The sequence below is a fragment of the Leptosomus discolor genome, chromosome 14, assembly GCF_034619465.1.
Source record: "Leptosomus discolor isolate bLepDis1 chromosome 14, bLepDis1.hap2, whole genome shotgun sequence".
NCBI lineage: Eukaryota > Metazoa > Chordata > Aves > Leptosomiformes > Leptosomidae > Leptosomus > Leptosomus discolor.
Genome location: NC_141404.1, coordinates 4,594,530 through 4,621,694, shown reverse-complemented (window position 1 = coordinate 4,621,694; position 27,165 = coordinate 4,594,530). Strand labels below are relative to the sequence as shown.

General features: G+C 43.4%; 1 protein-coding gene across 3 annotated transcripts; it reads left to right on the top strand.

Annotated features, from left to right (window-relative positions):
* WIPI2 (WD repeat domain, phosphoinositide interacting 2) lies at nt 1-23,132 on the top strand. 3 transcript variants are annotated; one of them, XM_086472964.1, is made up of 12 exons: nt 1-142; nt 8,943-9,025; nt 13,588-13,757; nt 14,994-15,090; nt 15,683-15,780; nt 16,222-16,314; nt 17,117-17,187; nt 18,129-18,236; nt 19,015-19,179; nt 20,169-20,276; nt 21,464-21,561; nt 22,412-23,132. In XM_086472964.1, exons 1-12 carry the CDS (start codon nt 69-71, stop codon nt 22,522-22,524), a joined length of 1,278 nt encoding a protein of 425 aa, XP_086329090.1. In that variant the 5' UTR covers nt 1-68; the 3' UTR covers nt 22,525-23,132. The 3 variants fall into 3 exon arrangements, with proteins under 3 accessions (XP_086329090.1, XP_086329089.1, XP_086329092.1); XM_086472963.1 differs by having other exon boundaries at nt 21,464-21,594; XM_086472966.1 differs by lacking the exon at nt 8,943-9,025 and having other exon boundaries at nt 88-142; nt 21,464-21,594.
* Nucleotides 23,133-27,165: the final 4,033 nt, after the last annotated feature.

The following is a 27,165-nucleotide window of genomic DNA, read 5'->3' as shown; positions in this document are numbered from 1 at the left end:
CTGAGGTGCTCTGCCTGCTGGAGGCGTTCCCCCCCCGCCGGACGGGGGTGGCTGAGGGTCGTCCCGCCATGAACTTGGCCAGTCAGAGCGGCGACGCCGGCAGCGGCCATCTGCTCTTCGCCAACTTCAACCAGGACAACACGTAAGGGGGGCGGCGCCCGGCCTGAGGGGAAGCTCGGCCTGAGGCCAAGCTCGGCCTGAGGCCCGGCCGAGGGGAGGGGGCGCCTGACAGGGCCGGGGCTGGGGGACGCTGAGGGGGCCTGGCTGGTGGGGGGGGGGGGCGTGGCGGGGTCCGCCCCACCCCCCCCAGCCCTGGTGCCACCTCTTCCCATGGCAGGGCGCCCCGCTGCAGCCTCTGCTCTTCCTGCCACAGTGTGGGGCTGGGGTCCCCCCTCATCGCTGCAGCGAGAAGGGGTGGGACCAACCCCCTTCTCCCCTCGGCTTCTGTGGGGAGCTGCGGGGGATGAGGCCGCTCCCGTAGGGCCGCGCAGCGGAGGGCTAATGGGCTGCTTGAGCAGCGGTTGCGGCGTATCGCCTTCTCCCTCCCCGCCGTTGTTGCCCTGGGGAGCTTTTCCTTCTTGCACTTGCGAGGCATTGCTCGGTGTGGGTTTGGGAAAAAGAGCGCTGTTTGTCCTCCTTGATGATGTCCAGCTTTTAGAAGGGCCTGAGGTAACATGAAGACCCAGGTCTCCCAGGAGGTGCAAAGACTTCATCCAAAAGCTCATCGTAGTTCTTTTTTCATACAGCTTTTTTTATTTTCATTTGCTGCCTGTGTTGAAGCAGTGTGCCTTAGGCCTACAGGTATTTTTATGGGCATATGCTTCTTTTGGTTTTGAAAAAGAGGCATTTCTCGTGTAGTCCTTGAAATTGCATTTATTTGTGTTTCAGTTCTGGAAATGGTCAGGTAGTTCATGCTGCACATCTTGCAAATTATTTAACTGTTGCAGCGTCTTTAGATTAATTAATGCATATTGATTTTTATATGGAGTATTAGAAAAGCAATATTTTTCAATGGAAGAAATCTGTAATAGTTGGAATTGGAGCACTAAAGATCCTTTAAAGAAGGATTTGACTGTCTTAAATACCTAAGAGATGAAACTGGGTACAATAACCGAAAGAACTTGTACTTGAGAAAGGAGGAGTTTTGTTTTAGGAAGTGAGTAAGAGGAAATGATCTCAGGTTGGCATCACAGAGCATAATCCACGTGTGTGGTGGTGGTGTTTTCTTTTAACAGCTTGTTTGTTTTACAAGCAACGATATCTTGTCCTCACGGGAGAGATCTTTGACTGTCTTGTCAGCATGTACTGTAGCATATGGGGATTGTGAAGGCGAGGAGATTCTGTATGGTTGTTGCCAAGAATGAGGAGAAAAGTCACATCTCAGAAGGAAATACTCTGCTTTTGTAGGTTTTGTTGGGGGGGAAGAAATGAACAAGTGGAGCTGGGTAGACTTGAGACAAGAGACTAACTTACAATAAATGATGGGGGGGGGGGGGCAATAGTCTTCTATGTATTTGTAAGTAAATCATTATCCATATATTGATTGAAGCCAAAGACTTTTGCAACTATTTTCACATTTTTTTCAGCTTGCTCTGTCAATGTGCATATAAAACGTGCGCATGTTTTGTTCAGATACCATCCATTTTTTACCTATTACTAGATAAAACAAGTCATAATAACTAGGAAGCGTTGCCTCTTCTCCTTTGCAGTTTATAAAGGTCATTATGTAAGTTTTTAAACTGAGCTGTCCAGTGTGGTGGTCTAAAAGCGTTAATATTTCTCCTTTCTTAAAGCAACTGCCTGTTTTCACTTGTGCCTTAGTTTGTGTAGACCTCTGTGTGTGTGTGTGAGTTGTAACAAAAAAACCCTTCTTTTGAACAAGAGAGCTGCAGGCTTGACTTGAGAACAAACCCAAGACAGAAGTAAAAAGAAAGTAAATGTAATATCAGCTTCCCTAGGTCATCTTTGGCTTCTACACCTTGAAATCTTTGATTTAGTTGCCCTTTCTTCAAGGAAGAGTAAAGTGTGATTCCTTTTTAACTTGTTTAATTTTTATTTATGAGGGGGTGGGAAAAAGGACAACTGGCTAATGATTTGTTTCCTCAACTGTGTGTGCTATTTCACTACTCTTCCTATGTCATTTCTGTAAATATCCAAAAAGTATTCGATTTCTGTGCTATAGCTGATTTTTTTGGTATTCAGCATTCTAATTTCCATTGTGCAGACAGATTTTTTTTTTTAATATTATTTATATGTGTAAAGCACCTTGAGATTCGCTGATGAGAATTTCGGTGATATATCTTTTTATTGCTCCAGACCTGGCCCGTATATCCTTGCAATTCAAAGTCTTGGGATGCTGTGTCTTTTGTGTCATTTTTGGATATTTTTGCATTTTTGGATATCCGTTATAGAAGCAACATGAATGTAAAAAGGCTCCTGTTCATATTTTTGTCTCAAAATTATGACGATAATTTAAAAGGCCCCTTACTTTGAGACAAATGAGATTCTTGGATGATGTCGAATAAGTATCCCTTCTTTCTAATAGCGTCTTGAAGAAATCTTTCTGAGAAAAGTAGTAAGTATAAAACCAGTCTTGCAGGCGCCTTTGCGAGCAGCCTCTTACTAAAACACTTGTCTGATGTGGTAAGTGACCCAAGTAACCGAGTTGCATTCTGGTTCTTACACTTACCACTAAGTTCTACTCAGTTTAAGAGTGTAACTTGTGTAAGTTCTTTAAACTGAAGTTTAATTGAATTTTTTTTCTTTTTCCCCGCCCATGGTCTCTCTTAGTTTCTTGTTTTGGTAGAGAAAGAAGTAGTGAACTCTCTGGGTTTATTAGTATACTATTCTATATATCTAGAAGATCACAGTTTACCAGGTGAGAAGAGCTGAAAAGAACTTATTAGGAATGAATTGTGCTTTCCCATGCTGGGCCTCAGAAAGCTTACTTTCATCTTGCATTACAAGTAACTGGAGTCCCTCTCCAGACATGCAAGGTAAACAAATGTGTGTTCTTTCAGCCAGTATATGAAAGACAAGCTTTGTTTACGTCTTCCTAGTCAGTAAAGCCCGCATCATGTTTTTAGGTGTGCTTCAGTCATCAGAAAGATTGCTGACAAACAAAACTAGAAAATAAATGAGACTGGTGCGTTGTTGTTACGTTTAAAGCTTTTACCTTCAGCTTAACAAGGTCCCAGTTCCACTCGTGCTCAAATGTGTCTTGCTTACCTGGACAGCATTAGGAAAAGATGGTACTTGTTGCTGATAAAAATAGGTATCAAGCTAACTTTTCCTAGGCTTTATGAAGGGTTGGTAATTAATTATTGCCTCCTGTAGGAAGGAGGTGAGCTTCGTGGTGGTTTGTTGTCTTGGGAAATTGGATTGCTGGTAGTGAGAAGAACGTTGTCAACCTAGAAGTTGCAGTTGCTTTTCCCAGCTGTTGCAGTCCCTGGTGACTGAAGCAGCTATCCTCTGTCTTGCTTTTAGTTGTTTGTTTTTCCCAGACTTTTTTTAACGTTCATTCATGGATACTGTATGTAGTGACATTGTCTCTTGGATTAGTATCTGTGTTATTGCAAGTGTTGTCTTGCCTCTTTATTCCATATTGCCCTAAGCTTTATTTACATGAGAGTTTTGGATTATTGGCTGGGACTGGAACTCTGCCTGAAAACACTCCACCTATAATGCAGCAGAAGCAGTTGGTTTGTGGCTTCCCTTTGATATAATATGTTTTCATTAAGGAAAAACATGGAGAAGGTAATTTTCAGAAGATGTTAGTGTGTTTGTTTTGGACCTAGCCCTTTTCCCCAGTGAATCAATCGTTGCACAACTCAGCATGACTGGCATTCTGTGATTGAGAGGCAGAAGCTCCAGCTTGCAGATGAAAGTGAAGTAACCGATCAGAATTCAGGTATCCTAGCAAAGCTGTGCAGTAGAAGCTTGTGCGTGATCTCTGATGCCACGTATATTTTAGCAGTTGGAAATCATTAACGATTGGTATTTGGTGAGGAGTACTGCTTAAACCTGAGTGCTCTTTGTACTTCTGGGAGGACTACTAAAACTGAGAACAGATACGTTTATGAAAAATTAAACTTGCCTCTCAAACTCATACAAGCTTTAAAACCCGTTAGGGAAACGTGTCACGGTAGAGAAATTTGTGACTTCGTAAGCGAAGTGAAACTTCAAGATCTCAAAGCTTATCTATAAAATAGGTAAAACTTTCAGTCTTTAAATTGCTACACAAATATTCCCGGAGAAATGCCTTTAGAAGAACTTAAAAATTAACTTATGTGGTGTTCAGATTCAATTTACAAAAAACCCCAGCCATTCAAAAAAGAAAACCCAGAGAACCTGCTTGTGAAATAATGCAAGTTGACAGACTGTAGGGAAGTTTTAGTTGTCTTATTTTTAAAAATAAGTAATCACATGAGGGCACTTGGAGACAAAATAGTTGCTGTAGTTTCAAAACCAGACTCCTGAGGAAAGGACAAAAGGAAGCCTTGCGTTTGGACCTCTGATGAAAACACTGGTGTAGGTCTTAACTGCAAGGTCGTCTTTAGGCTCTGCGTGTGTTTGTGTGTGTGGAGTTCACATGTGACAGGTAACAGTCCATATCTGCTCTTTCCGATTTAATTCTGCCCTTTTTTCCCCCCAAATAAATTGGTTTCATTCTATATTCCGAGCAAATGCTTATGGCTCCAAAGTTGTGTAGCATCCTTCATGTTGTGGTTCACTCACTATGGGATGTTTGGATCTCTGTAGTGGTGAGGGGAACAAGGGTTACGTGCTGAGCATTCACCCCTCTGCCTTTGTTTCTCCCAGGTTCAGGTGTCATTCACCCTTGGTCCTTGAGGACAGCAGAACTCTTTTCTGAGGAGGCTTTAAAGCTAAACATAACACAAAAAAAGGAAGGAAGGAGTGATCATGTAGCTCATGCTCAGGGAAGACAGCTGAGAGCAGCAACTGTATGTTGTGTTACTTGCCATTGTTGCCGCGGGGGTAGCAGCTGAGGTGGGCTTGCCAGAGGAGCAAGTGTGTAACCATTTGGATGGGAATTTGGCCTGAGAGTAGTGACGTTTACTCGGATCATGAGCTTTCTGTTGTCCCAGGCTGTTGCTGCGTGTTAAGTGCTGAGCAAGTGTGGTCTCCTTTTGCTGCAGCACATTGGAGTTTGTGTTGGTTTTCTTTTAATGTAAGAACAATGGGAAAATCTCCTGTGGGTTGTCAGAGTGTTGCTGACAAATCTGTTGAACATGTGAGTTTCTGTATCTAGCTCTTGTCCAAAATAATGACGTCCTTGACCTTTCTATTAAGACATGTCTGTAAGATGTTATGGCTTTGGTTTCAGCAGGCATTTGGGAGGGGACAATAAAGCAAAGTTAAGTTTCCTTAGTAATTCTTTTCTTCTTATGTTACTTCATTGATTTTTCTTTTATTATTTTTCCCCTCTTCATCATAAGCCTTTGTTCGCAAAATGTTTTGTCCTTGGAAAGTTACATTGGTTTTGAAATGAGGTGGAGCATTAGTATAATGAGACTGTATCATAATGAAAGGAGGTTTAATTAACCACTTATTTCAAATAGTAATGACTTCTGGAGTTGTGTTTTTACTGTGGTGGCAATTGATTTTAATCTTTGAGAGAGTTGCCCTTAGTAGGATCTTTCTGATTAATGTAGAATATTTCTGATTAACAGTTAAGGTCCTCTGTGATACAGAAAGGGAGAAACTGGTTTTCTTCCTGCTGTGTGTCTATTAAAGAAGCAAAAGAAAACCTGTACAGTTCTAACCCATCTGAAAAAACTTGTTTCTAAAGAGCCAGAGAGATTGAACCAGCTGCTTTCCCACTCTAGGTGAGGGCACTTACAGTGAATGTCAGCATCTTGAGACGAACGTGTGCAATATCTCATAACGCTGTTCGTTTGATGAGGTTAGTTTTAATTCTTTGACAGCCGCTCTCGAAAATACTCTCAAGATTTATGTAGTCTTGGATCAGACTACAGTATTATCTTTGAAAAAAGTGGGTAAACACAGTTTCATAAATCACAGCTGTATTGGTAATTTTGTACTGAGTAGACAACCTTGATGATGAAATAGCTGAAAGCCTACAATCTGAGGTGTGTAATAGAGGCTACACATAATAGAGCTAAAAAACCACCTGCGTGTAGCATAATGTTCAAAGAAAAAAGGCAGGGTTTTTTGGATATTGATTTTATTTTCAATTTCAGCCTCTCATCAGCTTCTGAAAATTGGTCATAATAAAGCATAACACCAGTGTTGTAAAAGGAGCTTCTGACAAACTACAGTAGCTTCTCGTTGGCCACTGTCTGTTTGAGCAATGTTGATCATATTTCTTCCCCATACGGTTGCACATTTTTTCGGAGGTGGGGTAATTTTGGCTAGATACTTGTTTTGTGGATTTGGTCATTTAGATAGCTATCGGGTGTCTTAAGGGCTTAACTGTAATATCGGTGCGGGGGAAGATGGGGGATTTAAATTATTATGATTATGCTGGTATAGCTCAGCCTAGTGAGTTCTCTTATTACATATAAAAAGCCTTTTTTCAATAGTTTTGTAAGAAGTAATTTGAGAGTACATTTAAAAAAAAAAAAAAAAACAAACCCAAACCCTCCAAACCCAAGAATGCTATTCTAGAAGAAAAACGGGTTGTTTTGCAGTTATGCTTCTATAGCGAAATCTGTTTAATTATGCTGACTCGAACTGCTCTGTGTAAACAAACGGATTTGTGACTTCGTCACCTTGATCCTGAAAGAAATAACAAAAAGCAGTTGCCATGGATGGAAATGTCCCTTCTGTGCTTCTTCATTTTGGCTTCCACTCAGTCTAATGATTTTTATCATGTGCACAGCTCGCTTTTGCCGTTGTCTAAAGCTTATTGAAATGAGGTGTAGGTAGTCGGTAGGACAAGAAAAATGGGTTTCCTCACTGGTTTCAGTGATACTGTCAGTAAAAGAGCGATACAGCCATATTCTGTATTTAAAGCTGCAAGTACAATACAGGCATCAGTTCTGCCTAGGAGGACGCTCGCCAATAGCTGCTCTGCAGGATTCTCCGTGAGGAAAGCGTCCCGTGTCTTTTGTAGATCATTTACGTGGCGAGGAGTCTTGTGACTCCGTGTATTTTTAACACCGTTAAGTGCTTGTTTACCTTTGTGAAGTGACAGTTCTCGTGTCATTCTTTGTTAAACTCTCTTTTGAGGGAAGCAGTAGGTGACTTAAGAAAACCTAACTCATGACTTTTTTTTTAAACTACATTTCATATTTTTTTACAGAATTTGGATTTTCATTGAGTTGTACAAGAGCAGTTGAGGAAAAACACTGAAGCGTCTTTGGCGACTGATCAGATGCAGTCTGCTGAACGTACCGATTTTGTCTGAAGTAAAATTAAATTCAGTGTTTCTAAGGTGACGTAGAGGAGCAGCAACAGAATTTTGTTCTGTAGTTGCTTCTCTGTCTCTAAGCCTAATACGCTTTTTTAATATCTTGGTTATTGGATCTGGGGAGGCTTACCTCTCTTGCCTGGATGGTGCATATTTTAATTTGAAGGTTTAAACCTTCTCAAATATAATTTCTTAACCAGACTGTGTCAGTTGTGGTTTTTCTTCTAGAAGAGAAGGTCATACCATCATACAGAAGTTGGCTTTATAGCTTGGGATCTTAATTTCAGAGGGCAAGCTGTTTCAGGAACAATTTTTAATCTCTTGGGTACCTGGAAGTTTGAAAAGGGCTCTCTTCGGAGCCATGAGAGGAAAATACAGACAGAGCAAGAAATCTAGGAATCTATATTGTATTCTAAATGCAGAACTAATCAGTGCATCTGAATTACAGAGAATCATCTGGCTGAGTTCAGAAGGGCATTTTGGCAGGCTGACTGGCAGGCTTGGGTTTGAGCCTTGTATTGAATGACTTGCCACAGCTTGGCATATCGAAACATGTTTTATTGGAATTTAATTAGTTTTTCTCCCTGTGTCCTGGCAGTAAGAAATATATGAATTATAAGCATACTACTACACTTCTGCACAACTGTATTGACTGTTCATTTTCTTTTTCTGTGGCATAAAATCATTCTTCTCCTGGGGAGGGGAAAATAAGAATGTGCCATTGTCTGCTGCCTTGATGTGTAAAGACCTGCAAGACAAGCCTAAAGGTTTTTCTAGCTTAGAATTTAAGACCTGTCTTAGACTCTGACTGGAAAAGCAATTAAATGGTCCGTGAGCTAAGTGTGAAAATTGAGTAATGGAGGAAAGAAGGGTTTGTAGACAGCTTTTTAATGTTGTACTATTGTTAAAGTCTGTTTAACATCAGTGACTGGCGTTTTTAAGAGGGCGTCTCTGATCAAAGGTTCGGCATGAATATTTGTAAGACTGAGACCTAACAATGTTCTTTGGAGGTGCTAGAGAACCATCAAATAAAACCGGGGAAAATTAGAGTTGGCAGTCTTTAATTCCTTCTTATTCTTTTTTTTAATATGAAAGCTCTTTTGGGGTGGTTGGGGAAGGTTACAGTGTAAAGAGCAAAAAAAAAAAAAAAATCCCCAGACAGCTCAGTTTAAATGGTCTTGGAGGTCACCTCTAATGATGAGGCAATGATGTAATTGGTTTGCATTACATTATTCAAGTCATCATCTTTCCTCTACACTAAAGCTTTTAGTTTGCATGGAGAAATCACCGGTAGGAATTGAGCAGTAGGGCTGTGAACTCTCACTTCATAAAACGTGAAGCAGGGTTCCACGCCTGGGGTAATTCTGAAGCTATTTGGCCTTTCCAGAGCTGAGGAAGCTGTCTGTGTCTATCATGACTTCTGCAAGCTTTTTGTGGCTTTTCTTATTGAGCTAACCCAACTGGAGTTTTAGAATAGGGTAAGAATCTGTCCAAGGGTAATCACAGCTGATTTAGTTTGTTCCTGACTGGCTTGTTTCTTTTTCAGATCCCTTGCAGTTGGCAGTAAATCAGGCTACAAATTCTTCTCTCTTTCTTCTGTGGACAAATTAGAGCAGATCTATGAATGCAGTGAGTATCTTTTTTTTTTTCTTATCCCATCAGTTGGCTTAATGTGGGAGGAGTAAGATGTGTTTCATTTTTTTCCCGGGTTGTTTAAAATTGATGTAAGAGGAACCTTAAGTGTATGATGAAATATCACACAAATACAAAACAATTGATTGCTGGCAGGGTAAAACTATTTATCAGTGTTCTGAATTTAAATTTACCTGGTATGTTGTGAAATTTGGTAATAGCTATGGGGAGAACTCTTGGCTTTTCTAATTTTATGTCCAGTAGTCAGGTTATATAGCAGGTGGACATTAAAAAAAAAAAAAAAAAAAGAATTGGTGTGAGAGTGTGTCTTTTGGGTCTTTATGCTAGCTGTTGGGGCAGGCAGCCACTAGTGTAGCTTTATCAAATAAAAAGACAAAGCCTTGATTATATTCTTCTTTACTCCTAGTATTTGCTATTAGAAAAATACTTTTTCACATGATAGCTGTCGGTTTACTCATCCAAAAGGCGAATAATCCATATTCCTGTAACTTCTCAGTACTGATCACAGTTGAGTAGGGTGTGAGTTGAAATGGGGGGAGAACTGGTATCCCCTGTTTTGCCAGCAGCTCTTAGACTTCCCGTTTTTGAGGTGCTAGTGAGCAAACTATGAAAGCTATGCATGAGTATCCTTGCTTTCTTGTAAACTCGATGTGGACAGATGGTACCCATAGCTATGATGTCAGCATTTACAGGAGGATCCTGATGTACCATGCCACCCAACAGACTTGTCTTCAGACTCTATTCCCTAAGTGACCTGACCCTGTGGCATCTTAAGTTTGAAAATGGTGGGTGATTCAGATCACCTATTGTCTGTGGTGACAGCCTGATGCTGTATACAGTCGATGGAGAGCAGTAATTGTGAGGTTCAAATTAGGCACCTGTGGTCAGGTTAAATGGTGTTGCAGCTACATCTGCCTGTTTGAGTCACGGTCTGGTTGTACTGGTTAATCGGTGGCTTGAATTCCATTTTATGCCATTGGGTTTAGGTACCTGACCTCTGCAGTATGTCAGGCACTTACAGTATCTGGCCTGGTATCACCCCAGGAGACTCAGTGAAGATGACTCCTGTTACACGAGACGCTTCATAAACATCCTGAGAGAGACTGAACTGAACTTTGCAGGACTGCTGCTTCGAAGTAGTCCTTGAAGGAAGTAGTACAGGTTGGATAAAGTGCCGTGTTCAAAATCTTGCAATAAACTGATAAAGCCGCTGGGATTGGAATTTAGACCTGCTGATTTCAGTCTTCAGACTGTTCTGAGATGCCTGTATGGGCTTAACCTCTTTGATATTGTAAGTTTTCTTCCATGAGTGTTAAGTCCATAAATACAGAGCGCAGTGTGAGGTAAGATTTAGCAGAAAATTTGATGGTGTGACCTGTGAAAGCCAGCCTGCCTTGACCTTTGCTCATAGGGCATGCAATGTCTGCAGCAGATCTAGGTATTTGACCTCTTCCTTTTTGGTGTGCAGTTAAATAATTTTCAGTCTCGGGCTTGCAAACCATGCCTGTTTAAAACTTGGTACGGGAGCAGAGGGCTTCCTGTGTATTGCGTACCTCCTTCCTGCAAGGAAAGGTATCTTGAGGCCTCCAGACACATGCCTCCTGCCTCCCAAAGACTTTGTGTTGTTCTGAGTGAGCACTTTTAAGGACCCCTACCTCTCTTCTGTAAGATTGATCTGGCAGTTCTTGTGTAGGTGTCTAAAGTAAGCTACAGAATGTGCCCAAGCTGTCTTGTGTTTGAGAGAACAACTGAAAAGGATGGGAGGTTTCTTTGCTCCCATCACTGACTACTGTGACTGTACTCATGTCCTAACTCCCTGCTGGGTTGATCCCCCTGTAAAAGTAAGTATTAGATTGGAGGGTGCTTTAAGGCTTAATGAATGGTTATAATGTGCTTCATGTTCTTGGATTAAAGATGGAATAACAGCACAGCTGATCGTAATCTGGCTGGTTCTAACCAGCTCTTGTCTGTGATGCTACACGCTTGTGTTTATGAAACTGAATCTTGTTATGTATTTGCCTGTTCTCCCCTCACTGCTGATACTTAAATCATTTTGCAGTTCTTTTTATTCTTGCTGTATTTTGAGTCTGAGTTTCTGGCAGTGCTCGCTTGTGTAGTGTAAAGGAGAAAATACAAATAGAAAAAAAACCCTGTGATGAACAGCATTGCTGTGGGACTTAACTAGTGCTTCTAAACATACGGTTACTTCAGGTCAGCTGGATGTAGGGTGCGCAGTACAGCCTGGTACTCACTTGAGTTGCTTGTTAGGAAGCATACATGACTTGGCAGATGTGAAGAGATTTTATCACTTCTTCCTGTTAGGGGAAGACAAAGGAACAGAGGTGCGTCCTGTGTTCTTAAACTGAATTTAATTAAAAGCCCATCACAAAGCCTTTCTCTAAAGGTAACTATTTGTATTACAGTAAGTCTTCTTCCGGTGAGACTGAAGCGTTGTCTGTAACTTTTAAGCATTTTCCTTTGTTGCAAGTATCTTCTTCCATCTGTGACTGCTTGGTTCTTGATAGTGCTCTGCCCTGTGTGCCTTCCCTGCTACCTGCGCTTCCCGTCAGTGCAGCGCAGGACAGCCCTTCTTCCGTCAGTGTCTCTGGAGCTGTTCCTCCTCTGAAATACCAGTTCTCCCGCCTGCCTGGACTAGTAACAAATCCCAGAAGCTGTGTCTTAGCACAGTTGCCCATGAGTGGAGAAAGAAGCTGTGCTTGCCCAGGAACAGGGAGCAGTCAGGCTGTGGTTTTTGGGTCTCTGTGTGCTGGTCCTTCTGACTCCTGTAAGAGGGATGCCATTGTTATGAAGGACTCCAGGCTTAGATGGAAAGCTGATAACACATACTGTGAAATATTTGAGACTCTTTTGTTGCTCCTCTGATTCAAGGAACGTGGACCTCTGCATTTGAAAGTCTATGCATAAATTTGTTGAAGCCAATTTTTGTATTTCTTTTCCATTTGTGGTGTGTGGCGTCAGGAAAATGGAGAATAATTCATTGAAAACAGTGATTGCTAAAATGCTTTATCTCTGTTGCATGAGGAAACTGAATTTCCAAAGCCTCTATGAGCTCTTTTGTCTTCTCTGGAAAAGTACCATGTTAAATATGAGATTTAGATAAAAGTCAATTATGTTGCATAGAATACTGAAAATGCTTAGCATAAACCTCCTTTTCTGTAAGGAGGCTATTTCTCTCTCTCTCTCTCAATGTGGAGCATTAAATATTTTCTGCTCTTTTTTCTTGAGGAAAAAGGACTTTCAAAGCAGACATGTCACACAGTGATGACATTGTCATATGCTGAGAATGTTGGACAGAACTTTTTTCAGGGAATTCCTGTCACTGGTGATGAGAACAGTGCCAATAAATTATTTAATGTGCCTTTTGGCCAAAACAGAAGCCTTCAGAAATAAGCCTTTTTTTACTGGCAGCTTTATTATTTGGAATGTGTTAAACAGTGAGCTAATGCAGCTACTGACTTCTGAAAAATTTGGTTGTTTTGATGGATCAAGGCCAAAGGCTCAAGTCGCTTGTCTTGATTCAGTTCTGTACTGGAAGGGCAGGTGTAGCCAGTAGCTGTGGGAGAGCTGCAGAGAGTGGGAGGACTCTTTGCAGCTTTCTCCTGCTGTGCAAACTATGTCCACTGTGTCTCTGGGGCTTTTGGAGGGGGGCTTTAGGGGATGGGGAGGAGAAGCAGACATGCCAGGGTAACTGGTGGTGGGACTTGGATTCCTGCCAGCTTGGTCCAATACTTTGCTGTAATCAAATGCTCTGAAAGTGCTTCCTTGCCAGAGATCATGGGCTCTCCTCCCTCCTGCTGTCTTCCCCACATTTTGAATGGTGACTTGTGTTCCTCCTTTGCCTCTAGTGCTTCCACAGTAGAACATTTGACAAAAGTAACGCTGCTTTATGGCTGTGTGTACGTGCTGGGCTTCAGTGATTCCTGTACCAATTGTTTTTAGGGACTGTCAGGTAAAAGATGGTATGTGTAAAGAATACTAATCAGCGGCTGAAGCAGTCTTATAACAAATGAGTTTGCCAGCTTCTTTGAGTACAATAACCATTCTTTCTTGATGGAGAGGTGTGCAGAAACTCCAAGGTTTTTGGTGATCAGAAACCCTTCCATGCAAAGTATAGCTTTAAAAACAAAACAAAACCCACACAAACCCCCCAAAAAATTTGCTTTCCTAGATTTCTGCAGAAATAAGAGAAGATTGTAAAATTCTGGGATTTTAGTTTGCTGTTTTTTTGTATCTTTGGGGTGTTTTTTCTGTTGGATCTTGGGCAAGGGATGCTGTGTTCTGAAGTATAAACCTGCCTGACACCTTGGGGGGCCAGACATTTTTAAATCACCATTCAGTGTGTGGGTTTTTCTGCTTTGAAAACCTGTCCTGCATCCCACCTTGACTCTGAGCTGTTGTGGCAGAATACTTGTGGTGTTAGACTGTTATTTTCTTAGGCAGTATTTCCTGTAGATGTGTATCATTCTTCTTCCCTGAAATCTCCCTCTGTATTTGTCCCTCATTATTCCCTCATACAGCTGACACAGAAGATGTGTGCATTGTGGAGAGGCTGTTCTCCAGTAGCCTGGTGGCCATAGTTAGCCTTAAAGCTCCACGCAAGCTGAAAGTTTGTCACTTTAAGAAGGGGACAGAGATTTGCAACTACAGTTACTCCAACACCATCTTGGCTGTCAAACTCAATAGGCAGGTGAGTAGTAATTTTGACTAGGTGAAAACACAGGAAGGGGTTGTGGATCTTTTTCTGGCACTGACTCAGCTGGTTGATGTCTGTTCCTTGACAGAATTGATATTTGAAGTTAACTTGTGCTTTTCGAACTGTAGCTTCTGTGTGGCATCTCGGTACTTATATTTGGTTAAGTATTTTTGGTTCTGTCTTTATGTATTAGGAAAAATGCCCTCAGTAAGGTGGGCATGCTTGAGTAGGAAGTTGAGACCTCCTGAGGTCCCTCCCAGGATAAATCATCCTGTGATCCTAAAGGTGAAAGTATGTGAAACAATTTCTGTTCAGGCCTAAACTGAAGTTGTTGATCTTTTCACTTTTTATGTTTTTAAATACAGTTTGTGGAATAATAAAAAAAAAAAAACAACACTGAACTGGTGAAATTTTTAAGTACCTGGAACCATAGTGTGCTGTATTACTAAATCATGAGTGGGCTCTTCTGTAAATACAGACTTCTTTGTCTTCAGCCAGTTCATTCAAAGTAGAGAGAATGGCATCTGAAGGGGAAAATCTTCTTAATGTCCATCCCTGACCCCAGAAATCAGGTGTGGGAGGGTGGGATTCCTGCTTACAATCATAAGGAAAAAGGTGGCTAATTTGGTTTCTGGCATAGTGAGATAGCATTAAATGAGTAACAGCTCGTTAGTCACCCAGATGTAGTCTACAAAAGTGTAAATGAGATGTTGAAGAACTTAAAGTTTAAAAAAAGCCCCTCACAAATGGTTATGAGTAAGTAATAGGCTCTATAAATGGTTAAAAAAAGTCTTGTATGTTTTTTCTCTTTAGCCAAAGCAGAAAATTGTTTCCACGTGTGAATTGGCCTCTTGAGGGGGTGAAATACATAAGGGCAGGTACAGAATAAGAATCAAATAGCTTTAAATGAAGTTTCTGCCTTGCTGACTTGAACTGGTAATGTAAATAATTTTCGTTTAAATCAATTTGCACTAGCGTGGTTGAGAGGAGTCAAGTGCACTGGTCAGTTCAAGTGGCCGAGTGTAGTATTGCGCTGTTGAAGCCTTGTCAAGAGGTGTATCTTGTGTATCTTCTATCAGACTCTTATTTCTTCCCATCAGGTGGGTACAACCTTTTCTCTATTGGAAGGTACCTACTGCATCTTTGGATACAATTTTTTTTTTTTAGGATTGATAAATTAATATAAACTCCAGTTTAATACCAGCATTTTGTCCTCTTTCCCTTGTCTAGAGGCTGATAGTGTGTCTGGAAGAGTCTCTTTATATACACAACATACGAGACATGAAGGTATTACATACAATCAGGGAGACGCCTCCCAATCCTGCAGGTAAGTGTGTTGTGAGAAGGTGCTATAACTGAAAGGGGCATTCTGTGTCGCTGTGACGTTTCCTACAGGGAACTGCAGCGTTGTTAATTCCACTTTTGAATAAAAGTAACGATTAAATACATGAGTGTTGTCTTAAAGCCTGCCCATTTAATCCAGGTGAGGTTTTTGAGAGCAAATAGCAGACTCTGCCTTAAACAGCATCTTCCCGGTATTTTAGTCTCCTAGAGTGGAAGTGTTGCGGTGTTGGAAAGATGTAGTAGACAAACAAACTGGATTTTGCCAGCACTTGATCTAGTTAAGGCTTTGTCAGGCTAATGCTTTAGGAGTCACGGCATACATGGGAAATTTTACTGCTTAATCAGTTATTGTAGCTCTATTGGTCTCCTTTGTTTTCTGCTTTATATTAAACTCATTTAAATAGTTGAATATTATTGCAGGTTGACTCTGAGACTGCTCATCCTTGTTCTGTTTCTGTTGATAGCTTGTGAGGGTAACTTGAGTTATCTTGTATTATTCAAATGCAGAATCAGAAAGTTTTGCTGCATAAGCCTTAGAATTTCTCTTTCTAATTCTGTTTCTGCATCCCTTCTAGGGTTGTGTGCTTTATCAATAAACAACGATAACTGTTACCTGGCCTACCCAGGAAGCGCAACTATTGGAGAAGTACAAGTCTTTGACACCATCAATCTGGTAAGGATCTTCGTGACTGCTCTTTCCGATTCTAAAGATGCAGTTTTTTGGAAAAGACCTCACTGGCTGAGAGGGAAATTGCTGGACGCTCGGTTCTGTTCCTCTGCGTCCGTTTGCGGTGTCTGTCGGAGCTGGGCTTCACAGAAACCTGGCAAAGAAAACGAAGGCACCAATATTAGTTGGGCAAATGAGTGGAGCAAAGTAAAGTAATTTCTAGCTGAATTGTCTTTTAAGTATCCTACTGCTTGTACTCTCTTTGCACATGCTTCAGTGATAATATTATGTACTTAGCAGTTACTGAAACAAATATTGAAGCCGTTGTCCATAAAGCAAAACCTATGTTTGCCTCGAATGCTCTTAAATATGCAGTCTTAGGCTGCAAACATGTAGCTTTTAACCTATCCTGTACTAACATTATATTTTACTGACTCACTCCTGCAGAGAGCTGCCAATATGATCCCAGCTCATGATAGTCCCTTGGCTGCTTTGGCGTTTGACGCAAGTGGTACTAAACTTGCCACCGCCTCAGAAAAGGTAAGGCGGCTTTTTGTTGACTTGCTGACAGGGATAAAAGTCCAATTTGTTTCTAAGCATTTTCAGGAAGTTTAAGCGCACACAATTCCATGCACAAGTGCCAAAAAAGAAGGCTTACACTTACAATGGCAAATCTAAGTTAAGAACTGTTAATGGCATTTGACACAATTTCCGTGCTGTGAAATGTTGGATAATAAGGGTATTTCAATACATGCATTTTAATCTCGCTGTAATTGGGACAGTCCTGGAACTGTTTCTCCCTTTAGTGCAGGTTGCTTTTTAGAAGCTGGTCGTCTTGGTTTGATGCTGTCTTCCTGATGGAAATAGGACAGTTAAAGTCAGAATAGAGAGAAGTATCTTGCCAGTCTTTGGCGCACGATGACAAATTGTCCATCTAAATTGTATAAATTAGAAAGTCTGAAGCTTCTGCTCTTTGACTAGTGAGCTTAGAATATAGAGGTGTAACTGCTTGCATCTAGGGGCACAGAGACATCCAGGTGACTTGTGGTACTTGTCTACTGTGGTCATTTTTGTGATCTGATAAGGTAAGAAGGGCTGTTCTTGAGGCACAGCTTGTTCTCTTATGTTAGTAGCTCCCACCTCTTGTTTCTCTGCTCTTCAAACACATCCTACGAACAAGCTCCATAAATATTTCATGCTAGTATGTGGTGTGCATCAACAGCGATAACTTAACAGCAAAATGGTTTGGTGCTTGTAATTGTACTTTGCTCGCTAGGGCTAATACACAGTGAATGAACTTGAAATGAAAAATGTTTGTTTGTTTGTTTGTTTGTTTTTACAGGGTACAGTAATAAGAGTGTTTTCCATTCCAGAGGGGCAGAAACTCTTTGAATTCCGAAGGGGAGTGAAGAGGTAAGGATCAACTGGGCTAATTATCTGAAGCTCATTCCTTACGCTCGATCTCCAGTATTTTCTGCAACTGAGCTGCCATCCTGGTTTTTGCCTGTCTTCATCTTCACTCATCCCTGCCTGTATGCTGATAACTGTTTCAGCTTGAAAGTCTTCCAACTTCACTCCTTTGGATTTGACTGTTCTACAAATCGATCCTGTCACAATTGTACTCCCTCTTGCCTCTTAAAAAATTTATTGGTGAGGGAGCTCGGTTAAAGAGAGTCACCTCTTGTGAGACTCAGTGTGTTCTTGTGGCAATTGGAGGCAGTGCATCTAGTATTTTTTTGCTCTTTTTTTCTAAATCCTTCCAGTGCTGTGATCACTGATAGCCATTGTGAAATGGTACTATGATTTGTGGTAGTAGTTAACTCTGTAGTTCTGCTGTACTTCATACAGAGCTAAGACTGAGTTCAGATTGTTACAAATTGACCCCTGCGTCTGGTGTACATTGGTGTTCACCGTCGTTAATTGGGGCTCTTGTTCTTGAAGTGCTTTAAGAAGGTCTCAGAGAATTCAGAATGCTTATTATGGAAATGTTCTTTTTTTCTTCTTTGTGAAGCAGTGGTGACTGAGAAATCTGCTTAATTATTAATTAAGCCAAATACTTTGGCTTAATTGTGAGTCACCTGCAATCACTGGCAGGAGAAGAGCAGCAGGTGAGTCTCTACCATGCAGCTGCAGTTCCTCCCAGCTCTCACAGTACAGCTCACGTGAACATTATGGAGCTCCTTGGTGGTGAATGTGCAGAAAGGCTCCTCCCTACCAAAATAGAGAAGTAATATTCTCATTGAAGTCAATCCCCATGCGTTAGTTAACACGAGCTTTCTTCTTACACCAATTGGTACGGTACCAGAATGTCAAAAATAATGCTTCACTGTTTTTACTTTTTTTTTCCCACCCAGGTGCGTGAGCATCTGTTCGTTGGCTTTCAGCATGGATGGCATGTTTCTGTCTGCATCCAGTAACACAGAGACGGTGCATATCTTCAAACTTGAGACTGTGAAAGAAAAGTAGGTTTTAGAGGTGCCTTAGATTTATTTTTTTTTTTTTCCCCCAAGGAAAGGGCTTTAAAATTGATTATACTCAACAGGGTGTGTTGAGTAGTTGAGAAGTGTGGGCAGACTTTTTGAACACTTCTGTAAAGTAAAGGGCGTAAGAAGTGACTTAGGAACCGGCAGCTGTAGCTGAGCTGCATGCTGTTCTTCCACTGAATAGAAAAGGTATTTCTGCTGAAGGGAAATTGGCCATCCCTGGCAGAGGAATGTGGAGCAGTTTTAACGTTTTTGGTTACACTTGTTTCATCTCTTCTGACATCCATATGGGAAGAACAATCTTGGCAGTGCCTTCCAGCTGCCTATAGGGCTATAAAAGGCAGCAAGTTATAAAATGTTCCTGTTTATGATTTGAGAGGACAGTCTTGCTTACCTTTCCATGGAAGTTGTTGGAAACAACGATTTGCTTAGTGATAAACAGGTGAATAAAATGTTGCAGTGTAGCGCTTTCCGGTAGATCTTGCTCTTGTATAATGACCCTTACGAAATGCAGTTTTATAAGCAGAAGTATCAGTTTACAACCAAACCTGCTTAAATAACAGGCTGAGGGTATTGTAGGACACATTGTGCCCTGTAGCACGAATAGAGTGCATTAGAGTTCTTAAGGGTGTTAGTTATTTCTGAAGAGAAACAAATAGCTGCTCAATATCTTTAAAAATAAAAAGCTGTTTCAGACTGTTCACACACCTTTTTAATGTGAAGGCAAAGTCAGTCACTTCTTTCTTCTGACTTGCAGACCTCAGGAAGAGCCTACGACCTGGACAGGTTACTTTGGAAAAGTGCTGATGGCCTCCACGAGCTATCTGCCCTCTCAAGTAACAGAAATGTTCAACCAGGGTAGAGCCTTTGCTACAGTCCGCCTGCCCTTCTGCGGGCACAAAAACATCTGTGCACTCGCCACGTGAGTAAAGAAACTGCGTTCCCTGCCCTGCGGAGTCGGGCTACGGAGGGGCTGAGACTGTAGAACATAAACCTCATCTCCAGCAGGGCAGGTGGCCCGCAGAGCGATGGGTCACCTGTAATCATGCCAAAGCCTCTTCCCGTTTGAGCAACGTGTTAGAGTGAACACCTCACAGTCCTGTGAGGGGAGGAGGAAAAGGCAGCGTATTTTGATGAGAATAGACTGTTTTGAAGTGTTGTTTAAAGATGCCTTTTCATTTTGAAAGAAGAATGTTGAGAACAGATCCCCAGGCTTATGGCATTTGCTTCCATTGGGGAGTGATACTGTGTGTTGTGTTAGTGAATTGCAGTCAGGCAATCCAGACTAACCATTAAAGAAAGCAAGTTCGTATTATTCTTGTCTCTAAAGCAGCAGAGCATTCATTAAAGTGAATTTTGAGGACTAAATCTGATCTTTATTCTGTCTTCACCAAAGGCAGGTCCCATTTGGCACAGCTACCACAGCAATAAGCTGAGCGGTAGTAAACTTATTTTGTGGGGCTTTTATAGTTTTTATGCTAAATTGAGCTCATGTCTGTACTCTGACTTCTGATCTCGAAGCACCCTCTAAGCAATAATTAAGCCTTGTAACGTTTCTGAAACAATTAAATACTTCCCGTTAGAATATTTATCTCTGGAGTTGCACAAAGCTTGATAACAGGATGGTAACTTCTCAGCCTGTTTTACTGGGTTGTATAAAAGTTGCTTGATTCCTGTGGCATTCCATCAGCCCCAAAATGTGGTTATGTCTGTCTTTTTTTTTTTTTTTATGCACAATCCTTTCCTAGGTGCTCTGTCTCACTGTTAATGTTTTCTGTCCAGAAGCAAGCATGTGGAAGACAATGGCTTAAAACCATGGGAGGAGAGTTAAAACCGTGGGACGGGAGGAGAGTGTGCTGATATGAAACTGAAGTTCTTGTTAATCTGTTGCTCTCCCCTGAACCTTTCTAGAATCCAGAAGATCCCTCGTTTATTGGTGGGAGCTGCTGATGGATATCTCTACATGTACAACCTAGACCCCCAGGAAGGAGGAGAGTGCACGCTCATGAAGCAGCACAAGTAAGTCCGCGTTAGCTGAGGGCTGTTGCGTTTCATTCTCTCACAAAATCCAGTTTGTTACTCCACGTAGTTCTGTTCTGCGGAAGTCGCACTTAGAACAGTGCGTTTCTTTAAACTCCTCTTTTTCCAGCTCTCTGACATGAATGAGTAACTTCAGGATCCCCCTGCACCTTCCCCTTAGTATCTGCTGCGCTAAGCGCCGCTTCACCAGCAGAAACCTGACGCTGTCCGATCGCAGGGGAGGATCCATTGCTCCAGGCTCTATGGTCCTGTCTCCTCTTACGGGGCAGTTTGAGCTGAGTTACTTAAACTTGAGTTACTTGAAACGTCTGACAGCAGCCTCTTCATCAATAAACAAATACAGAGATGAGGAAGAGATGTTGCTCTGACTTCAGAGGGGAATCCGGCCTATGAAATTTTCTGTATCCTCTCTCTACTGGTGTCCTTACTAAGGTGCCTTGACAGCCAGCTAGTGTTCTGTGCCAGTGCTGTAGAACACTTAAGGAAACTATGACAAGGCATTGTTGGTTTCTAGTAAGGTTTGGCAGGAAAAGCTAGGGTCATAGAGTCAGGTTACTTACGTGATCAGTCATAGAATTAAAGCCCATAACTCACTGTGGTAATTGAGGTTTGCAGCTTAGGTCAGTCTATAATACTGGTCGAAAATCAAACCTTTACCTTAACATTTTAGGATATGACCTCTGGTTTCACTTGTAGATGAAGTGAAGTCTCAGAGGGATGTTTTTACCAAGTTCTTAATCTCTGAAATGCTGCAGTACCTTCACTAGAGGGTTTTCTAGTATATGTGTATGAAGCAACCACTTCTGTTGTGCAGAGATGGAAACAATCCGTAACGTTGTCAGTGGGAATGGTGATTATTTTTTCAATCGCGCATTCTTGTTTAGAGTATTTTTTATTTTTTTCCCCTAGCATGAGCTACTAGGATTTAGATCCTGCTGCCCTGTCAGAGGCAAGCATGGCGCTGATGAGCCTTCAGCGTTCAATATGGAGTGTTGTCAGGTGCCACCTTGGCAGCCCTCTGGAGCGGAGGGACCGAGTTCCTCCTGTGCCATCTTTATATGTATTATTCTCGCACGTCTAATGAGAGATTCCTTTGTAGCTGCCAGCTAAAGCTGCGTTCTGGCCAGGTACATCGCCTCTCCAGCTGACCTTTCTCTGCTTGGCAGGCTCGATGGCAGCATGGAGCCGGCCAACGAAATTCTCGAGTCTGCATCCCACGACCGGCCGTTGGTAGCGCAGACGTACAGTGCCGCTGTGACTAAAGGTACATACGTGCCTTCCTCACCCACCAGGCATGGTAAGGAGAAGGCTGGAAACGGGGCAGAGAGCACTGCTGCGTATTGCTTCCTTCTAGACGGCTGCCTGAGCTCGTCTCCTTCAACACTGAGCTCTTCCTAACCGCGGGTGTGAGGTGGAGCATGGGTGAGCAGTAGGAAAAGAGCACTTGTGACGTACAGTAGCCGCCTCTAGATGGATCGCCATCCTTGCTGCTTTCTGCCTAGAACTGTGTCTCGAGTTGTGCTTGATCACGGTAGTGATAGTTGCAGCACTTGCCAAAATGGTTCCCGAGGTGCCCTAACGCAGTTGTTTCAAACAGGAGTTCTGCATCCAAGCCTCGTGCAAAGCATCTGACTTGCAGCCCGTTTTTTTAATTAATTTTTTTTTATTTTAACAAGGTTGCTAAGTGCTCCTGTGGTTCCTTTATGGGAACAGTGACCTTTTAGCCTGATGTGCTGCTCAGTTAAATCGAGAGGATGAGAATTTGGTTAATGCTGCAGCTCTGAGTAGAGCTTCTGCCATCTTTGTATGGCACTCGGGTCAGTGCTTCAGCTGCAGAGGATGGACAGGCTGCGTGTACAGCGTCGTACAGTGGAGATAAAGACAAACATCAGCCTGCCCAAAGCACAAGCATACATAGTGCACACGCGGAGTAGTTTAATTTTGATCATAAACTGCTCTTGGCTTGGAGAAACACGGTCATGACAAAAGCAGACATGGGGTGGCAGTGGCACTGCTGCAAGTAACGTCTGGTCCTGCAGCTCTAATCGTTCTCTTGGAACCCGAGGGTTAGTGGGTGCTGCTGATCCCCCGCTGACTCGTTCCTTTCTCTCCAGCCTATACAGATGACCTGGGTGCTGTGGGTGGAGCTTGCCTGGAAGACGAAACCAACTCCCTTAGATTGGACGAGGACAGCGAGCATCCTCCCATGATCCTTCGGACAGACTAAACTCTGACCTGTGAACTCACTCCTGAAGCAGAGAACACTGGCTTGATGTTTCTTGAGGAATCTCGTGCTATGCTGCTATGAACTTTGACATGAGTTGGGAGAGAGGATAACAGACTCTTACAGTTTTAAGTCGTAGCTGTAGTTCTAATTCTATACAATTGGAAAAATATATGGTTTTCAATTCAGTGGCTTTTAATCTTGCTTATCTATTTTAGCTGTGTTTATTTTTTTTGTTGCCAAAACCTGCTGTTCGTGCAGCCCTCAGAGCCTACTAGCTTTGCATGCGTTCATGTGCCAAGCAAGCATAGGAGGGGGAGAGAGAGAAGCCACTTTATAACAAACCCAAGTTTGTATTTTTTTTATATATGTATATAATATTTAGCTTATATGAGGAAGGAGTAGAGAAGTGGTTCTGGAAGCTGAGACTGGTTCTGCACTGACAAAGGTCCAAATGGTTTCCTGTGCATGGGCTTGCAGGCATACCTAGTGACTGACATGCAACCTTTCAAATGCAATGGCCTGGTTTGGGTTTTTTTTTTTTTTTGGGGGTTCTCCCTCCCCTTTCCTGGACCATTTTGTTAATTAAAATTCCTTCTGAATGTTGTGTATTTGTGGGACTGTTCTGTTTGTTGGGATGGAAAACCAGAAGGGTTTCCCTGTGCAAGGATATAGAATATAGAAAGTGCCTTTACAGGGGAGAAAAGGAATTGCTGCAGGAAGAAAGCTAGAATGAAGGGGAATTGCTAGAGGCTCTTGTTTGTACACCTTCAGTCCTCGGGTGTCTGTAGCCCATAGTGGCTGATCAGCTTGTGGGTTTTTTTTTTTAGAGAAGGCTTGGAATGCCCTTTCCTTCTCTCCTCTAGATTGTCCTGTTTCCTTTGCAGAGTAGCAATAACTTTTTTTTATACTGTTTTTACATTATCCAAAGCAAGGATTCTGTCAGGCTGGCGGGAAGTCCCTGTGGAGTATGGCAGCCCCACCCTTAAACAGCCTTAAGGTTTTCAGGTGGAAGGCATAGCTCGCAGTTCTTGATTCTCTTCAGGCTGGGGCTGAGTGTACTGCTCCAATAGTGATGGTTCAGGCGTTTTTTTGCCAGACACAGATGTAAATAGAAATGATTTTGAAAGATTGATTTTCTGCTGGGTTCTCTTCTGCTGGATGACAATGCTTTGTTGTTGTTTGTTTTAATTATTTTCCCTTTCATCAGAGTACCTCTTGTGATATACTCCAAGGACTGGTTGTCTCTTTGGCAGTTTTGGAATAAATCCTTAACTGCCCTGACCCTAGCTAGGGCTTTCCAAGGCTGAGCAGTGCTGCAGACTATTTTTAGGGTTGTAATGTGCCTTCTCTTGAGTCCTGGATAACAGTTAGGGAGCAAGCGATTAGCGGAGTACTTGGTGAGTGTTACTTTTCCTTTGCCAAAATGAGCCTGGTTTGCCTTTTGTGTAGCAATGTGGGTTGCTTCCTTTCCCTCTGCTGGCTGCTTCCAAGGAAATAAAAATAAAAACAGACAAGGAAATGGTGGATCTTGAGAGGAGGGCAGAAGCTACGCGTGAGCTCCCTTCCCCAACTAGACAGCGATGTGCTTTTGGGGTTTGGTTAACAAGTCTCCTCTCCAGCAATAGCAGGGGGTGGTCTTTGTCCCCGAAGCCCCGTGGGGGCAGGTGGGCTTCCCCTTCCTCTAGAAGTGCAGAAGGTGGTGGTGGCCTCTGCCTGTGTCAGCGAGGCTGCTGTTAGTCCCTGTCAGTGGACGATGTTCTTACACGAGCGCGCGTGGGAGAGAAGGGCTCACGCCTGTTTATTCACGGAAAACCCTTGGCTGACCAAAGGAGCTGGCTGGAGCGGCCTGCGGTGTCCTCTCCAGAACCCAGCTCGTTCAAAGCAAACCACTGAGCCGTGCTGAAATACCACGTAGTCTGTTGACTTTAAGCTCTGGCTGGCAACTAAATTCCATGGTCTGGAATTAATTTGGGGGCTTTTTTTTTACTGCAAGTGCTATCAGCTTTGCTGTGGGGCTCGTAACTGCAGAGTAAAATACGAATCTTGAAGTAAATACAAGCTCAGCGAGCTTTGCTGGCGAACTGAACCGCCCAGGAGCTGTCAGATGTCTGCTCACTCCAGACTAAAGCTGGTGACATTCCTGGTAACATACTTGGAGGCTTGGCGTAACCTCCACGAGTAGGTTAGCAGTAAACATGCTTGAGCAACTCAGGTCTCCTTAGCACAGGAGTTTTGCAACTCCTGAGTGTAACGAAGGGCGTGTTACATAGTAAGATACACCCCCTTCGTGTAACTGCTGACTTCTACTGCTAAAAACTGAGAACATACCTTGTATGAATTTTACCCCTTCTTAACTTTCACACCTTACCCTCCACAGGTGAGTTGGAGATCCCACGGTCACTGTATTTGTGTCTTCCGTTTGCTGTAGTACGCTCCTGCGCCACGCACTGACTGTTGAGTTGCTGTGCTCTGCGTGTTCGCTCTTCAGTAGAAGCTGGAAGCCAGTTAAAGTATCTTTATCTTGTTGTTGTAACTGGAAAAAATCTCTTCAGAGAGCAAAAGTATTAATATTCTGGCGTTAGTGACCAGCATGGAGCCAGTAGGGTGGAGTAGGTGGTTGCTGGTCCCCACTGACAGTGGATTTGTGGTGACAGTAGTCTGTCTTAAATTCATTGCATGAGGATACAGACTTTTTCTCAGATAAAATATGACTAATATTTCCCTCTGATGGCCCTGGGCCCTCAGTAACCACCCTGCTGTGGTGTGCTACCAAAGTTAGAAGCCTTTCCGGTTGGGCTTTCATCCCAATGACACGAAGATGTGTTTTGTTTTGTTGGTTTTTTCCTTAAACGTGCTGCCTGCAGCCACCAAGTACGGGGCGCACGTTTGCGCTGTGGCGCTCTGTGCATCAGGTGGTGTCTGACCGTTTCTGTTCTGGTGGTCTAACAGCCCTGGACCCCCAGGGTGCGCCAGGGAGGCTGTGGCCGTGGCCTTCTGGTCGTGCGGTACGGGGACACCTGGACAGCCCCTCTCGTTTCAGGCTGACCTTCCTTGGAAGGACAGTGTTTGTTCTGTGACAGTGTGTGTCTCTCTGGATACAGCTGCACTTCTTGATAGCTTTTTAGCTCAGTAGAGGGTTGGGGCAGAGAGAGACAGTTGAAACAACCAAAGCTGGGGAGAGGGGGAACGCTTACAAACGTGGAATCCTCCACTCAGGTGTTAGGGTGCAGTGGGGTCCGTTCCCAGGGAGCACCGTAGGGAAGGAGCTGTTGCTTTTGATGTGCAAATAGGTAGCGAGTGTCCACGCTCGGCTGCTGTCTCGACATCTCCCTGTTTACCCCACTTTGTGTGTCGAGTTCTGAGGCAGAAGGGGTTTATCTGCTCTGCTCTCTTCTCATGTCGCTGTTTCCAAAACACCAGTGGTAGATACAAATCTCACCATTGAGAGGCTGGGCCTGCAGAGGAGGGGGAGGAAATACAGAGCATAAAGAAGTTGGTGAAAGCTCTTTCTTTGGCAGCGCGGTTCAGCCAGGCGTCCGTGCGCGCGGTCCCTCGGGGGTCAGAGGGGCGCGTGGTCCTCGCTGCTTCGGGGCCTGCCAGCGGGCGTCTCGGGCCGGTGTTCCACAGAGGGTGGGGGTAGAGGTGGTGGCTTTTCGAGTCTCTCTGAGCGCAAAGATGTAGGAGAAGACTCAAGGCAGTGACAGAAACGTCCGTCTGACCTCTGGGCAATAGTAAAAAGGGAGGAACGGACTGAAGAGCCACCAGCTCGGCCGGTGGGTTGGCACAGAGCCCCGAGGAGCCGGCCAGCAGAGCGCTCTGCGGGTTACGTCCCTTCTTGGCTCCGGTAACTGCAGTGAGACGGTGGCGTTTCTTTCCTTGGGGGTCGCTGAGCGAGTCGGTGTTAACCCCTTGTGCGTGCGGGTGCTCCACCGCCGTTTGCGGAGCAGCGGGAGCCGTTGCCCGGAGCGTTGCTGGGGATTAATCGCTGCTGAGGGTTGGGAAGTTTTTTGTTCTGTGCTCCAGCGGTCCTGGCTAAGGGTCGCCTTGATTTATCCTGCTAACATCTGGGAGCAAGGCAGCATCTTCTCCACATGTGCAGAGCAGGCCTTTTTTTTTTTTTCTGGAATCTGCGCCGTGAAAGGCTTGCCGTGAAGAAAGCGTGGTTCTAACTAAATCCTTTCCGATTCCACTTGCGCAACCAAAGGAATTCGGCAGATCCCTGTTTTCCGAACCATGACATCCCTTCATTTTAACACTCTTGCAATTGGTGAATCTCATCTCACGCTGCCTCGAGAATAACGGGCGAGAAGTTGTCATGCTGGCTTGCGAACAGCCGCAGCTCTGCTCGCGGCAGGTGTCTGGGCGCTGCGGCTTCCACCCTGCGGCTGCCGCGGCCCGGGCGCTGACTCCCCCTGCGCTGCCTTTGCATGTGGCTGACTCGTTTCTCAGGCGTGGGGAGTTGGTCCCAAACCTGTAGCTCTGGGTTTCTATGGGGTGTTGGCTCAACCCTTTGTCTACCTGGATCTATTTACTCTTGCACTTGCTTCCTCACCTGGGAAAAAAAAAACCCTGCGCCCTGCAGTGCTCGCTTACTCGGTATCTGTGTCGATAAGTGGAAAAATCTGTCTAACATTCCACCTC

Bases quoted from the DNA above. Each gene is read 5' to 3' on its own strand.
- WIPI2 (XM_086472963.1), top strand. From the start codon at position 69: ATGAACTTGGCCAGTCAGAGCGGCGACGCCGGCAGCGGCCATCTGCTC. The intron at 143-8,942 runs GTAAGGGGGGCG...TTTCTTTTTCAG, and splicing joins AACTTCAACCAGGACAACAC to ATCCCTTGCAGTTGGCAGTA. The intron at 20,277-21,463 runs GTAAGTCCGCGT...TCTGCTTGGCAG, and splicing joins ACGCTCATGAAGCAGCACAA to GCTCGATGGCAGCATGGAGC.